The following is a 15,417-nucleotide window of genomic DNA, read 5'->3' on the forward strand; positions in this document are numbered from 1 at the left end:
CGTAATGAGTTGAGAGATTTCTGGATTTGGGGACGTCACCCCCCTGGAGGTGTTGATCTCAGCCTTTTCTCTCGGCCCATTTCTCATGTGTCAGCCGTTGGAGGCAAGACGCTGTGAAAGTGGGCCAATTCCACTCCGTTTAATTCAGAGAAAATTCTGTAATTCACACAACGGTACAGCTGTTTTTTCCTCTCTGCTCCATTACACATCCACCCCAAGCATCCACTATTATTCTAATGAGAAATTAGATTATGATTAAAGAAACCTCAGGGTTGAAACCATTTCTTTTCCAAAGCGAAGAAAAACTGCTTTAATCCAAGGGGGCCAGTGTATTGATATGATATGATTGATATTGATATGAACATGAATACCTGAATGACTTTTGTGCACATGGCAGCAGATTTAGGTGGTAGTGTAGGCGGTAGTGTAGCATAGTGGTTAAGGAGCAGGACTCGTAACCAAAAGGTTGCCGGTTCGATCCCCGCTGGGACACTGCTGCTGTACCCTTGGGCAAGGTACTTAACCCACAACTGCCTCAGTAAATATCCAGCTGTATAAATGGATAACATTGTAAAGAGCTGTAACCTATGTAACCTATGTAAATCGCTTTGGATAAAAGCGTCTGCCAAATGAATAAATGTAAATGTAAATTTAAGTTTGAAACAACCCAAATGGACAGATTCATTATCACACATTTGCTTAGCAGACATTCTTATCTAAGATGAATTACATATTGTAGTTTACATTTGACACAGCCTATTCCTTAATGGCTGCAACACACTGCTGCCCAGTGCTTTCACAGATGAGGTAAACTCTGACTGTGGAGGGGTCTCCTGTGAAGTGCAATGCTGTGTCTGCTCATGTACTTCAGGCATGTTAGCATGTCTAACACAGAGTCGTTTCAGAGAATGGTTATTCCTGCTGAGTGTGCGCACATACAGTGGACCGTGTCTAACATATAGTTGTTTAGGGGTATGGTTATTTCTGGGGAGTGCGTGCACATACAGTGAATCACGTCTAACGTACAGCAGTTTAAGAGTGTGGTTATTTCTGGTGAGAGTGTGCTCTTGTTGTTTTGGTCTCCCAACCTCACGCATGCAGCCTCGGTGCTGTTCATGCCCCGCTGTAACTCTTGGCCTGTGTCCTCCCCCTCCCTTCCTGCAGGTGGCAGCTCCACAGACAGCGACTGTGCCTTCGAGGGAGACTACACTGTGCCCCCGCTCCCGGTGACAGAAGGCATGCAGCACATCCGCATCATGGAGGGCGTGTCCCGCTCGCTGCCCTCCTCCCCGCTGCTCACGCACCAGGCCATCAGCATGCGGCTGCAGCCAATGAAGAGGCTCACAGGTATGGCGGCCCCGCCCCCCTCACCGCACACTCCGCCTCCATGCAGGCACACGTGCCCGTGTCATTATACCAGGCTGCTGGGGTCTGTTCCTCAAAAGGGGAAGAGAAGGCATTGAATTCCTTTGGAGGCCTGTGGTCAATCCCAGTTCAGGAGCTGGATTTGGATTCAGTGTTGGTGCTGTGTGAGCAGCGCAGGAATTCCTCAGAGCAGTTGAGAATGCAGTGGGAGCGTGATATGAACAAGAAATGACCCCAACTCAGGCGTGAATTATTTTTAGCGTGCCTTTCATTCCTCCGAGCTAAACCAGGTGAATCCTCTGTGTCAAAACCTTCAAATGGCTGTCTAATATAGCTATGTTGTCATGACTCTGTGGTAATGCCTTCAATTTACCGAGGCCTGGCACCTGCTGGTCACGCAGGTTTCAGTGCAGCTTTACCGTAGTAAAGCCCCTCAGGGAACAGTAACAGACATACCCTTTTTCTTTTTGAGTTTCACTGGCTTATTTCCGTTTCTTTGACAAAAACATTCTGTCCAGTCAGAATTACTGCCTGACCGCCCCGTGATGTCTCTAGAGGTTTTGAGACTCGTAACCCCTCCCTCAGATCATTTTATGCAAAGAATGTGAAGAATGACCTGCGGTGCTCTGTCCATCTGGTCCGCTAACATTACATCACATTATGTTACGTTACATTACGTCATTTAGCAGACGCTCTTACTCAGAGCCCAGACCCAATAAGTGCATCACAACGCTAAGACATTCCTGTGTGTGATTTCCTCCACAGTTAGGGTTGTGATTCTGAGAATGCGGACTCCTCTGCCTCGGTGGGGCAAATTGCTCTCATATGTTGGCAGGTGACATTGGGCAGCACAGAATGTGCAATGAGGTTGCGAGCCCTGCTGATACCAGCTTTGCATCATACAGAACAATATCTGCAATTTCACCCTCAACTATGAAGTAGCAGGAAAAGCAATAAAAGCAGACTGTGTATTTGAAAATAAATAGCAGCTTTGATATGTATCTTTACACAATATGTGGAATGCCATGTTGTCTTAGCAATTGAATGGATGCTTTAGGTGCAATCTTGTAATTTACCACTAGAGGTCACCATATTCTCTTGTCTCTTCCCCCCCCATCCTTCTTTCACTCGCCCTCCCCTGCTAAACTGGTGAGAATGACAAGGAGAACATTTATATAATGCTACGTGAGTGTTTTAAATGCTATAATTGCCTATTTTAAAGGCCTGTCATTTTCACAGGGCTCACTGATGTTGGAAGAGGCTTTGTTTGCGCAAGTCTCAGGAGCTGGGAAAGGTGGCGGTGTGGGGGAAAGCAAATTGAATTTCACAGGAAACTGATCTTATCTTTGGGAGCTGCTCTCTTCTTGACGGTGTTGACAACTTCTGTGGAGCCTCTTGTTTTGTTCTCTTTTCATTTCAGCATGTTTGAAGCCGCTGTGTTCCTGGCGCTTTCCATACGATTTAATTAGGCGCTTTCATTTCCATCTGGCACAAACATAAACTCATTATTTTTTTGTGTATATGTGATTTGCTTAATTGTCACTGTTGTTCTTATGGTATGAGGTGGAATACTGTTTCAGAATCAGTTGATTACAGCCATACTTCAAACATTCGGCAGTGGAATGCTGTTTATCGTTTCTTGCCATATTTTATGAGGCTACAGAGGGAGGCCTATCAGCTTTTGAATTTAGGTACATTTGGCTGTAGTGAGAACTCGGTTGATGCTTGATTTTATTTCTGTCAGTTTTTCTAACCATGGCATGACAGAGTCAGAACCCAAAGTTCTGTCCTGTTATTTCACATACATGGGATGTTTGGGCATCATCAGTTAATCAGCGTTACACATAATGTGGGCGCTGGAACCTGATTGGGCCTAAAGGAGATTGATTGGCCTGGTGTGGAGCGCTGATTGGGCCGTGCAGTGTGCCCTAGCCTCCACAGCTGGTTTGATTCTCTCTATTGGTCCCCTGTTCCTATGCACGAGTGCTGTCGTGTTCGGATTTTGCCAGGCAGGATGAATGGAGTAGCTTAGTACAGTGCAGCGGACACAGATATGGACCTGCAGTGTTGCGCTTCCATCTGCATCTGGTTCATTCCACTCAGCCGCCCCGCCTCATGACTGAAATCCAGGGCCTCGTCCCATTCTCTAAAGTCCCCTGCGCTCTCCCTACTTGGTTATATGCTCTCCCTCCCACTCCCTCTCCTACCTCAGCTGTGTCCCTCTCTCTCTCTCTCTTCCTCTCTCTCTCCAGCAGGCTGCCATCTCCCCACCCACCCTGTACCTCTCTCTCTCCCTGCGTTACATAAGCCGAGCGGAGGAGTGCATCTCGCCACCTCCCGTGCTCCGGCTCACGCCTCCCTCAGCCAGGCTCCTTCTTTCCTTCCTTCCTTCTCTCACCTCCGTTTCTGCCGTTAACTCTTGGTTCGCCCTGTTCGTCCCTATCTGGAGTCTTCCCAGAATGCACTGCTCTGGCACCCTCACATAGCCTGGTACTTTCTTCCTCAGCCTGGTTGAACTCAGGAGGTATGGCCAAATGACAGAGGAGATCCTGCTCCCTGGGTCTGAGAGAAGTCAGTGCAGAATGAAAACAGCGCTTTTTTTAGGAAATCACAGAGGGTCTGATTTAATGCCTCTGACATCACACGGGGGGCACAGCTGTTCTCAAACAGACCTGTAATGGAACATTCTGAGTCGCCAAGGGTAGCTAACAGAACAGTAATATACATCCATGGGGCCAAAATATTGGTCTGGCACCCTCATTGGTTGTGGAGGACGTTTACTCGTGGTCTCTGAATCTTTAGTTAGACCAGTGATCTCCAGCCAGTCTCTGTTTGAACGGTGGCTCCTAGATCTAATGGGCGCTGTGTCAACATTTCCTCCCTTTGTCCGGTTTGATTTATGTACGCTGTTAAACTTTACTTTTGATGCAATCATCTGATTTCTTTGTCCTTAATCATAGCTGTTAATGATCAATTAAAGCGCCATCACTTAGTCTTAAAGCGTGTGAGCCACATTGGACATTTCGGCGTTTGAAACGGATGGATAAAGTTAATTAATTGGATTTGTTCTGCAGTTGAAACAACTAAAGACATTATTTTGGCGTTTCTCCCAGGAAAATACTACGTTTTCTGCAGTAATGACTGCAATCAATACAATTACTGCCTCCCTATAGATTTTTATTCAAAGAGTAGAAAATGGCTGTTGCCCTTTAAGCCCGTGAGTGGGACCAGATTAATCACTGCTACACTCCATAGCCCCTCTGCCCTGCAGGGCCACACACAGTATTATAGACCTGTTAAGTTCGGCTCAGATCTCAAACCCTCTGCCTTTTTTTCCCTTGCTCATTCCCTCAGTGGAGAGATGCCCTTGGATTAGTCTTAACATGTCGAGCCGGGTTTGAACTTAAATTATTGACATTTAGCAGACGCTCTTATCCAGAGCGACTTACATCAATTACAGGTTATTACAGTATTGTCCATTCATACAGCTGGATATGTACTGAGGCAGCTGTGGGTTAAGTGCGTTCATGGGGAATCGAACCGGCAACCTTTCAGTTATGACTCCTGCTCCTTAACCGCTATGCTACACTGCCACCCGTTCGCCGTCTGTAGCTAATGTCCAGGGTAGTTAACGCAGCCGCTCCCACAAGGCGAGGCAGAGGAAGAGGTGTTTGTTAACACGTTAAAGGCGGCGTGACATTTCGGGCAACGGCACCACGGGCACAGTGTGTGTTGTGTCCGACACGAAGACGCTTGAAGAACAGAGCGATAACGATGGAAGGGACCGGTCAGCGCAGCGACATTAGCGATGACGGATGCATCATTCCTCAGGTGCCAGCCGGCAGTTGCAAAGAGGAGACGGTCTGGGGGCCTCTGTTGTCAGTGTTGGCTCCTCAGTGACCTTTGAGATGAGCGAAGCCATTCAGGGAATGTTTAGGAAAGGGCTGGGCATTAAAGCTCTTTGTCCCAAACACGTGTGACAGAGCTGTGTTCTCCGATACTGTGTCTGGTTGTGGTTCCAGAAAAATAAAACGAGGTTGGGGTCTTGGGGGTCTCCATATTGATACGGGTTAGGCCCTTTTTCAGGTTAGGTTTTACTGCACCTTTTGCCTGTGATGTCATACTTACACCAGTAGGCTGTTGTTTAGGCCTGACAGTGAATGCCACTGTCCCTGCTGCTTTTGACATTGTAAGAAGTCAATGGTAGTAATAATTGTGCTCCCTGTTCTCCATTAGGGCTCCAGTGTTCTTCTGTGGCACAGGGGCAGAGGGAACCGGGGGATGACCAGGGGAAGGGGGCTGGAGCCTCCCCGCCCTGTTTGAGCAGGGAACATCACGCTGTGCCCACCGTGACACCGTCACCACGAACAAAGCTACTGCCGTCTCCATGGAGAGGCATTGAAAAATGGCAGCTTTTGCCGGGCCCAGTGTTCCCAGGGCAAAGCCAAGATGGGCTCTGTGCGGGGCCTAAAGATTAGCTGGAGGGTCACCATTATACTCACTCGCAGGTAATGCGGATTCTTCCACTGAAGTCCTAAAATCCCCGGCCCCCTCATGTTTTTTTTTTTTTTTTTTCTTTTCCCTTCAGATCATCTGCCAGGCTCCGAAACAGTGTCCCTTTAATAACTCCTTCCCTTTTTTTTCCCCCTCCTTCCTTTTTTTTAACGCACCCACCCTCCGCTCCGCCCCCCCGCCTCCCCTGCGGTTGTCATGACAACTGCAGCACTGCACCATTCATCTGCTCCAGACCTGGAGTCTCAGGCGCTCGCAGACGCTGCTCCTGTAGAGCTGACAAACACGCGTTTCGCGCACGCACACACACACGCACACACACACACACGGGGGAGAGAAGCGCACTCTTCCTTCCATCCTTCCCCAGCGCCTCTTCTCTCTCTCTCTCGGACGAGGGCGAAACGGAACGGAGCGATGTCATCCCCGCGTCCCCTCTCCCCGTTGACACGGTGACCGCCGCCGGGGTGCACGTCTCCTCTTCCGCCACAGAATCCCCCGCGTTATTTATTTATTCATTTATTTTTCTGAGGACGCAAATCCGGGGAAAAACGGGAAAACGCGGGATTGAAAATCCCGACCAAGACCACGTTCTCTCCCGAGGGAAAGCGTCCCTCCGTTGTCCTTTTTTCTTTTTTTTCCCGCGGCTTGCATGGGAAGGGCCGGCTCAGGTGGTTTTCATGAACTGGTCACCGTTCGGGGCTGAAGGGCTGTTTGTGTCGCTGGACGGGGAAGGCGGCGGGCTGGTTCCCCTCTCCAGCCTGGCGGAATGTGGGATCTGGTTTGAGAACGGTGAGCGCCTCTACATTTCTCTGGCTCTCTCTTTCTCTCTCTCTCTCTCTCTCTCTCTCCCTAAGGTTGTTCTCTGTCACTGAGCCCCGGCTCCGCTCTTGGGGTGGGGGGTGGGAGCACGGCCTGCCCTTGAGCCTTTTGCCAGGGAGCGGGGGTCAGAGGGAACAGCCCCCCACCCCCCACCCCCCCCCCGGCCTTATCATTCCTGCGACTGCTTCTTTACCTCTTGTTTACTTTCATGTAGCGTCTGTAGTAGCTGTGTGTTAAGACTTGTTTGCCTCGTCGGGAAGGCCTGGCATTTGGAGGAGAGGTGGAGGCAGTGGGTGACAGTGATGGAGCGATGCTGCGTTGTGTGGGGGCTTAGACTGAGGAGACGCTCTGCATTGCAGGCTGGAAGAGGAGAGCAGTCATGTGCCTGACGCTGAAGCCTTTTCGCTTTCTATGCTATATCTGTCAGTGTGGGTGCCTGAATTATTTTCGAGGTGTGCGTTTGCTACTTGCAGTCTGCTGCGCATGTGTGTGTGTGTCTGGGGGTGGGTTTGATGTACATGCGTGGGTACACGCGCCCCCTTCTCGCACGTACGGCTCGGGAGCTGCCAGCGCAGCGCCTGGGGACGGGCAGCTCCGGCCCACGGCCACTCTCCCGCCAGAGGAGGGGCGTTCACGGGAACTTGTGACTTCGTCAGCGATGCACGCCGCCGTAGCCACGCCGAGGGAGGCCTCAACGGGCCGTGGCGTCATCGGCCGCCGCCGCGTCAGCCAGGAAAAACAGACCATGATGGCGTCTCGCTTTGACATGTCGCCAAGTGCCTGCCCGTCGATCACCTGTCGCAAGCGTCCCAGGTGACATTACACTTACATTTACATTACTGGCATTTTGCAGACGCTATTATCTAGAGCAACTTACATCAATTACAGGTTTTTACAATATTATCCAATTTATACAGCTAGATATTTACTGAGACAATTGTGGGTTAAGTACCTTGCCCCAGGGTACAGCAGCTGTGCCCCCATGTGGAAATGGAACCACCAACCTTTTGGTTACGAGTCCTGCTCCTTAACTACTGTGCTACACTTAAGCGGGGATGGCGGTTGGGCAACGTGCCGCCGGCGGCGGGTCTGATCCGTGGGATATGACCGAGCAGATCCAGAGGCCTTCGCTCCGGAAATGGCCACGCGCCAGTCGTCCATGCCACAGCCTCTAAAAGAGAGCTGGGAGTGGGCGCCTTTGGTGGCAGGACACCCCCCCTCCCTCCTCACCCCACTGCTCGTGGTGAGGTTTAGCGTTGCTGTGCTCCTCCACCGCGCCGCGGGTCACTTCCTCTGATGAGACTGCCGGACGTGACACCCCTCTCCCCTCTCTCCTCGCCCGTCCGGGAATCTCCCCACCTGGACTCCCAGCCACTCCCTGAGCATCACACAAACGAAAGGGCACCTTGTTTGATTAACTGTTTTTTTGTATCCGGTAACTGTGTACTGATGGATGAGCTGATGATGTTATTGTGGCGATGGACAGGGCAGCTTCTCCCTCTCTGAGTGTTTGTTGAATGGAGCCAAGATTTATCTGTGGGTTTAAAAGGGATCCAGCTTGGCTCTCTGCTCAGATAAAGGGTAGTGTTTGAACACTGATCAGATTGAATCAAGCCTTTCCCAGCCTGCTAATCACTCATGACCTGACCGCTGTTGACAGTGAGTACTCATTTTATACCTCTCTGAAGTAAAAAAAAAAAAAAAAAAAAACTGCACCAGGTTTCAGAAAGTCCAAAACAGCTGCAACTGTGTGAGTCAGGGAACTGTAGTCCTGATGAAGAAATGGCAGTGTACCATGCAAAATTTGAACCTGTACTACTCTGAATACTAGTTCCTCAGCCACTATACCACATTGCAGTCTACGTGAACCAATCATTGCTAGCCACTACACAGGGTTTCCTCGCACAGTATTACCAGTATGAATCATAACTTCGGCTATGTTTCCTGTGGAACAAAAGCAAAGCTTTCTGTCTGGTGTGGCATGATGTGGGGAGCGGGCATGTCAAAGTCACGACCGGATTCTATATCTAGCCATACGAAGCGCAATCTCCCGCTGAGGTCTGGAACATTGCTTGATTGCTGTCCTTTATGACCGCGATGGCCTGGCTACAGAGACTTCCAGAGCCCTGCAGTGCCCCACAGCACAGAACTGCTACCCAGAAGTCTGCCTGGTCCTCTGCGCAGACACGATCCCCCATTCACACCCTCATCAGGAGCGGAGGAGCTGCCAGACCTTCTCTCAGTGCTGCTGTCATCAACAGATATCAAACCTGAAGGATCCCCGAGCTCCATCCGGGTTTAGGAGGCGTCCCGGCTGCGTGGAGTGTGTAACAGTACGATTAAACCAGTGAGGGTAGGGGCCATGCAAGGTGTGTGGGGTGAATGCACCACACAAGCACTTTTGGATCCGCTGAACCTTTTCACCTTTTTTTTTTTCCGTATTTGCTCCTTTCCTGAAATGGAAATCGGACTATGAAATAGGCAGATTCCATGGGTACCTTTTCAGATAGCGAGCGACTAAGATCTGGGAAGCGTGACGTGCCGTTTGATCTCTGATCCAATTAGCAACTCCGGCGGGCAGGGTTGCCAGCATGCTGAAGTCGGGTTAACGTGGGATTGCCTCCGTCTTTGCGGCGCGATTCCAGTGGAGAGGAGCAGCTCTGGAATGCTGCTGGAAGACCCGGAAGCCTGCACCGTGCTATTATTAGCCCTCATGACAGCTCGTCTCCGAACAAACAGCCGCGGGACCGAGAAGTGTGACTCCTCTGCCTCGTGGCCCTCCATATAAATGCCTGAGATTCAGAAGCCGAGTAAATTGTTTGTGTGGGAGAGAGACACGTCTGTATTTTTGTAAGCTGTGTCAGGTGGACTATTAAAACCTGCACAGTCGGCTGCACAACAAGGATGCAGACCTGCAGCACACAAGCCCCAATGAATCACGTTAAAGACACGGGTCTCACCCCCGTCACACTTCCGTGTCTCACTGCCTCCGGTGGCTTTTTAATCGAGCGTCAACGCCGCTTAGCCCGTGAGCCGCAGAGTAGCAGTGTAGCATAGTGGTTCAGGAGGGGTGGCGGTGTAGCATAGTGGTAAGGACTAGTAACCGAAAGGTTGCCGGTTCGATTCCCCCCACATTCCGCCTCAGTAAATATCCAGCTGTATAAATGGATAATATTGTAAAAATATTGTAATCGATGTATATCGCTCTGGATAAGAGCGTCTGCTAAATGCCAATAATGTAATGCGATATAATGAGCAGGTTAGGTAAGCGGAGGCCCACGTGTTGAAGCCGCAGTGTAAGCTCGCGTTGAGGATAGCAATTATACTGCCACTCGCGGTGGCATGTGCCTGGCAGGCGTTATCTAACGCTCCGTTGTTCCTCGTCTCCCGGCTGTGGAAGAGAGCAGCGCGGAGCCTCGAGCGGGATGCGAAGCCTCCTCTCGGCAGAGCCTCGAACGGGACGCGAAGCCTCCTCTCGGCAGAGCCTCGAACGGGACGCGAAGCCTCCTCCCGGCAGAGCCTCGAACGGGACGTGAAGCCTCCTCTCGGCAGAGCCTCGAGCGCGACGCGAAGCCTCCTCTTGGCAGAGCCTCGAACGGGACGCGAAGCCTCCTCTCGGCAGAGCCTCGAACGGGACGCGAAGCCTCCTCTCGGCAGAGCCTCGAACGGGACGCGAAGCTTCCTCTCGGCAGAGCCTCGAACGGGACGCGAAGCCTCCTCTCGGCAGCGCGTAAAAGCGGGGTGCACTCTGTGCAGGTGCAGTGCGGCCCGTGTTTGGTTTTCCTGCCCTGGTCGGGTTGGGTGCAGAGGAAGCCCTCTTTCAGCGTGAGGGTAACGGTATCAGACGTGTCACCGTGACGCCTTGGAGGGCGGTCGAAGGGGACGGGGTGGAATGACAAGGAAGGACCGGGCAGGGGGTGCAGGGGGATGCGTGGCCCCCTTCGCCTGCATCCAGTATCAGTACAGGGCAGCAGGGGGTCAGGGGGCCAGGGTGGCGCCACGATCCAGAAGGACGTTTGATTGACAGCAGCAGGGCGTCCCTGTCACTGTGGAGTAGACCTGCATAAAAAATGGGGTCAGGGCCACACCTTTTTTTTTTAAGCCTGGTGCAGCAGTCCCCGCCTATCACAGATTTGCTTTGTGTAGCATCGCATTTCAGTTTGAAATGAAGACAGCGCGAAGGATTGCTCTGAGCGTGATTACGCCTGACAGGCAGATCTGTCTGAGGCGTGTTCTGTCACCAGCGTGCATTTTGCGAACCTTTCAATCAGAGATGTCACATCTCGGCTGTGCGTTCGTTCTGATCCCTGCGCCCGAAGCAAGGCTGTCTCCCCAGCTAGTGCCGAACCTGTTGGACGCCGGATAACACCGTGGTTTAGAGTGCAGGAATGTGCTACCCAGATGCGTGTACCTCCAAGCGAAGTGAGCCCGCCGATGGAAGGGTGGCTGGCGCTGGAATGTTAGTGCGAGCGTCCCTCACTGGAGCGCAGGAGGAGGATGGGGTTCCCACGTGTTCCGCTCTCCCGTTGCCATGGTGACCGGGCCCAACGGCTGTTCCCTGCCGAATGTGTTCCACAGGGCACACTCCGCTCTTCCCGCGCCGTCTCCCCTGGGCTCTGTCACATGCTCGGACTCTCCAGCAGGCTCTCGCGGGGAGTGGGGGGGGAGGAAATGGCTCCCGCAGGGCTGAGGCTTAGTGTGAATAATGCTGGCTTCCTGTGTCTCATCTGTCCTAGAGACAGCAGAGACTCTCCAAACCCTACCTGCAAGCCTCCTGTGTCTCATCTCTCCCAGAGAGAGCAGACACTCTCCAACTCCCACTGACAGACCTACTGTTTCTCGTCTCTTCCAGAGAGAGCAGACTCTCCAAACCCTACCTGCAAGCCTCCTGTGTCTCACATCTGCCCGAGAGAGTAGAGACTCTCCAAACCCTACCTACAGCCTTCCAGTGTCTCATCTCTCCCAGAGGGAGCAAATATTTACATGTGCAGTTCCAGACTACATAAGTGCATATTACCTTCCATGTAAAATCTGAGCTGTGGATTTATCGGGGCTTGAACAGCTGGGGCCACTGCAGACTACTAGGCCACACCCTGACACATCCATCGAGCCGCACACCTTGTACACCCTGTTATGCACGAAACGGAGGCACTGTAGCGCAGAGAGGATGGTGACGAACAGCCAGAAGTGTGGGAGGAATCGGGCCACTGTGTGTTCAAGTCGTGACAGTGGAGCTGCCACGCATACAAGTAGCGCATGGCACGGACAGACACAGGGTCCTTCAGGGTATACCCACACCTTCCCTGTAATTACATGTTGGATTGATCATAGAACATATTTCCCATCTGAAAGATAACATTTGCCACAGATGAAAGCCAAAGAGAAATCCTTCTCTTTTTATTTGGGAGGAATGTACGAAATGCATTTCATTTAACGGCAGAGGCTTTGAACGGCTTGAAATAAGCTGTGAGGCGAGAAGATGAAGTGGCTCTGGTGTATCGGTGAAGTTATGTTGCGCAACAGCAAAATTACAGCTGGAATTTGAACCAGTGACTTCACAGAGTCGGCTAACTGGTCACTGTGTGAGTGTGTGCCTACAGTTTGTGTGTATCTGTGTCTGTGTATATATTCACCTACATATTTATTTATATTACACACATATTTGTGTGTGTGTGTGTGTGTGTGGTGCATGTGCTTTCTGCAAAACCCTGCTGCTCCTGCATTACACAGTGCTGAATCTGTCCCTTATGGAGCTTCGTTACTCATAGGAATGAAAGTAACCCTCAATTAACCTCTTTGAAAAGCTGCCATGAGTCGTGCACCAAACAGCCTTGTTATTTCGTGTTTGTTCCTCAGTAGTCATTCCTCTGCAGACTCTGCCTCATGCCCTCTTGCTTCTAGTGGTAGCTCTACCACCTCAAAGCAACACTACTGCTCATGTTAACATTGGTAATGAGTATCTGTATTGTATCAAAGCACAGAACAGTCAAAATGTGAGTACGCCTCTGTTTGTAACTGTAGATGCTGAAGGCATAGCAGAAGCTATCATAATCCTGGTAATGAACTCTAGACATTGTAAAACGCTGTCGGACCACATGCCAGATGGAATCCTGTGAGGTTCGTAAAGGTTACTCAGAAATCCTATTTGCAGTGTCTTACAGTGGAGCTGCCTCTCAGTTCCTCCGCCATGCAGGTGTGGCCTAGGCCATGGTTGATTGACAATAGGGCCGCACTGGCAAATTTAGCAGCGGAGAGCAGATCTTCTCTGTTGACAGTTTGGAACAGCTAAGTATCCAGTGACAGGGAGCCCATCTTCCATTTTTTTTGCGCTTGTCTATCTGTGGAACGTTTCATCTGCTTTTTGTCACAGTCGCTCATGCCGTACTAATCCCACCCCCAACTGTCTTTATTCAGAAAACTGAGAAGACTTTACCTGTCTTTTAGCTGTTTTGTTTGCATACAGTATATAGAACATTTTCTCCTACTGCCCATATGGATGTATACCAGTATATTAGCCCTTTAGCTGTACTTCTGTTCTTCTGTACTACTGAGTTGATTACACTGACAGTCATACTGAGGGGTGGGGGTTAGGGGAAGGGGAAGCCAAGCAGTGTTGCCAAGCACCATCACGTCTGATCCCCCCAGTGGTCTGCTTGATGGAGATTTTCTTTTCTCTCATATCTTACTCCAGTGTTTTCCTGTTCACTCTCCTGGAATGTTCCAGAACCTCCAGTGTCTAATTCCCTTATAAGGGAAGCTAAGGCTGTTCTATGAAACACAGTTTACGTAATTACATGTATAATAATGTTTTTACATTCTCTGGAAAAAGTCATTAAGTGTTTGACAATAAGCTCCAGGCATGCAGCATTTTTGAATGCTTGTTTCTTCCAGTTGGGAACCACGCTTGTTTGATAGGATTAAGGGTGGACTAAGGGAAAGCTGTGTTTACAATTAGTAACATTAATGTAGGATGAGTAGAAGGGGCTATATTAAGATTTTGGAGGTGGAAAAAGCCACTTTTGTGTGGTCCTCTGTGTGAGTGCTATATGTTAAATGACCGCTCATGAGATTTGTAACCCACTGAATGAGGTGTAATGGTCAGCATTGTCAGATACGTGACAGGAGCAAAGCAGCAAAATATGGTAGAAACATGCATTGTGGATTTATGACCTGAAGTGTTTGAGAAATATTATTTTTAAATGGGTTACATATGATAAACAAAGAATGCAGTGGTTCCTCCTGCAATATGACAGACTATAATGCTGCCATGACTGTTACATTGGAAATATAGTAGTGTGGCAGTTCTGGATTTATACTGTATGGGGACAGTCAACACATTTATGTGTTTGCTTTGTTCAAGTTACTGTGATTCTAAAGAAAATGGATGGTCAAGGAGACTCGAGAAAGTTACAAATTTCAATTGTTTTGTTGGGAGGCATAGTGGAAGGTGAAAATCTAATTACTATAAATGCAAGTGCTCATTGGTGTATATGTGGGAGTTCATCAAGGATCTTATATCGCGTATTTGTGGTTATTCCATGTTACACACCCTGACATAGTGATAAATAACATAACTGTCAGCAACATGCTGCCTCTCTGGTACCATAGTACCTACTGAGTGCTTTCCCCAAATTTAACCTTTAAGAGCTGCAAGCTGTAAACTCAGAGCACTGAATACAAGCTATTGAGTAGAAACCACCAGTGATCTAAATAAGGTCAATTAAATAAAGTGCTTTCACGCAAAAGCTGATCACCTCTCATCTGAGTGGAGAGAGGAAGGATTTTAAAAAATATGTTTATGTGCGTTTTACATATGAATATAAAATTCAAATGAGGGAGAAGAAAAGTTTGGTAGAAGGCTGGGTGTCCTTAGGCTAAGAGTTTTAATACTGACACGGTGAATTACATGGATTTCTTTTTATTTTGATTTGTAAAATAGCATGTTTAGAGTACATTTCAAATGGTGAGTTCGGGAAAGAAGTAAAAGGGCCAGTCTGTATTAGGTCAGCTCTGTCTTTTCTTGCCCTGCTTGGAGTTATTTCTTTTTGTGTGGTTGCTTTGGATATCGAATTACAGTTTATGCTGATTATTTCACTGCATGAACAGCAATATTCTCTGGACAAATCAAGGATCAGTTCTACACATTTATCCTGGAAAGAAGACTCTCACAAATACTGCTGATGCTCACTAATAAACAATGGAACTCTTCTCAGTTCCCATTTTAAGTTTTAGTTAGCTGTCTGACTGCATTTTTTGTTTACTCTTTACAAGTTTACTCTTGAGAAACAAGAAAGGCGTTTTCCCATCCTGTTCTGTTCTCTAGAAGGGTAGTGATCATAGGGTAGCAGAGGAAGGTGCAACAGAAAAAGTCCTCCATGAATCAATGCCTGATGTAGGATGGACAGCTGTATCATAAATTGTATGAGGCCCACTAGATGGATATAGCTGACCAGTTTAGAGAGACAGTTAACTGCCCTAATGCAAGGTGTATCTGAAACAAAAATATTTGAAAACTGTAACTGTTTCAGGAATTTAGCACTTTTGCATTCAACCAGAGCACTGCGATTGAGTTATTATTGCAATATGAAAAAAATAAAACAATGAAAACTGTTCAGCTATGATCTGTTTCAGCTAGCTCCAGCTTAATTCATTGTCCACATGTACTGATATTTACTGCCATTGTCATTTCTGTTTATAAATTACCGTGGCTTTGCTGACTCA

General features: G+C 49.1%; 1 protein-coding gene across 7 annotated transcripts in view; it reads left to right on the forward strand.

Annotated features, from left to right (window-relative positions):
- The window catches only part of LOC118794865 (protein TANC2-like), a 134,567-nt gene that overhangs the window by 69,061 nt on the left and 50,089 nt on the right, over positions 1-15,417 (forward strand). For 6 of the 7 annotated variants that reach the window (XM_036553148.1, XM_036553149.1, XM_036553150.1 and 3 more), the window contains one exon: positions 1,165-1,347. In XM_036553148.1, the coding sequence (XP_036409041.1) occupies positions 1,165-1,347 (183 nt within the window). Of the gene's footprint in view, positions 1-1,164; positions 1,348-6,416; positions 6,667-15,417 lie in introns of those variants that run through there. The other variant, XM_036553154.1, reaches the window with a different exon arrangement.

This window comes from Megalops cyprinoides, chromosome 19 (assembly GCF_013368585.1).
Source record: "Megalops cyprinoides isolate fMegCyp1 chromosome 19, fMegCyp1.pri, whole genome shotgun sequence".
NCBI lineage: Eukaryota > Metazoa > Chordata > Actinopteri > Elopiformes > Megalopidae > Megalops > Megalops cyprinoides.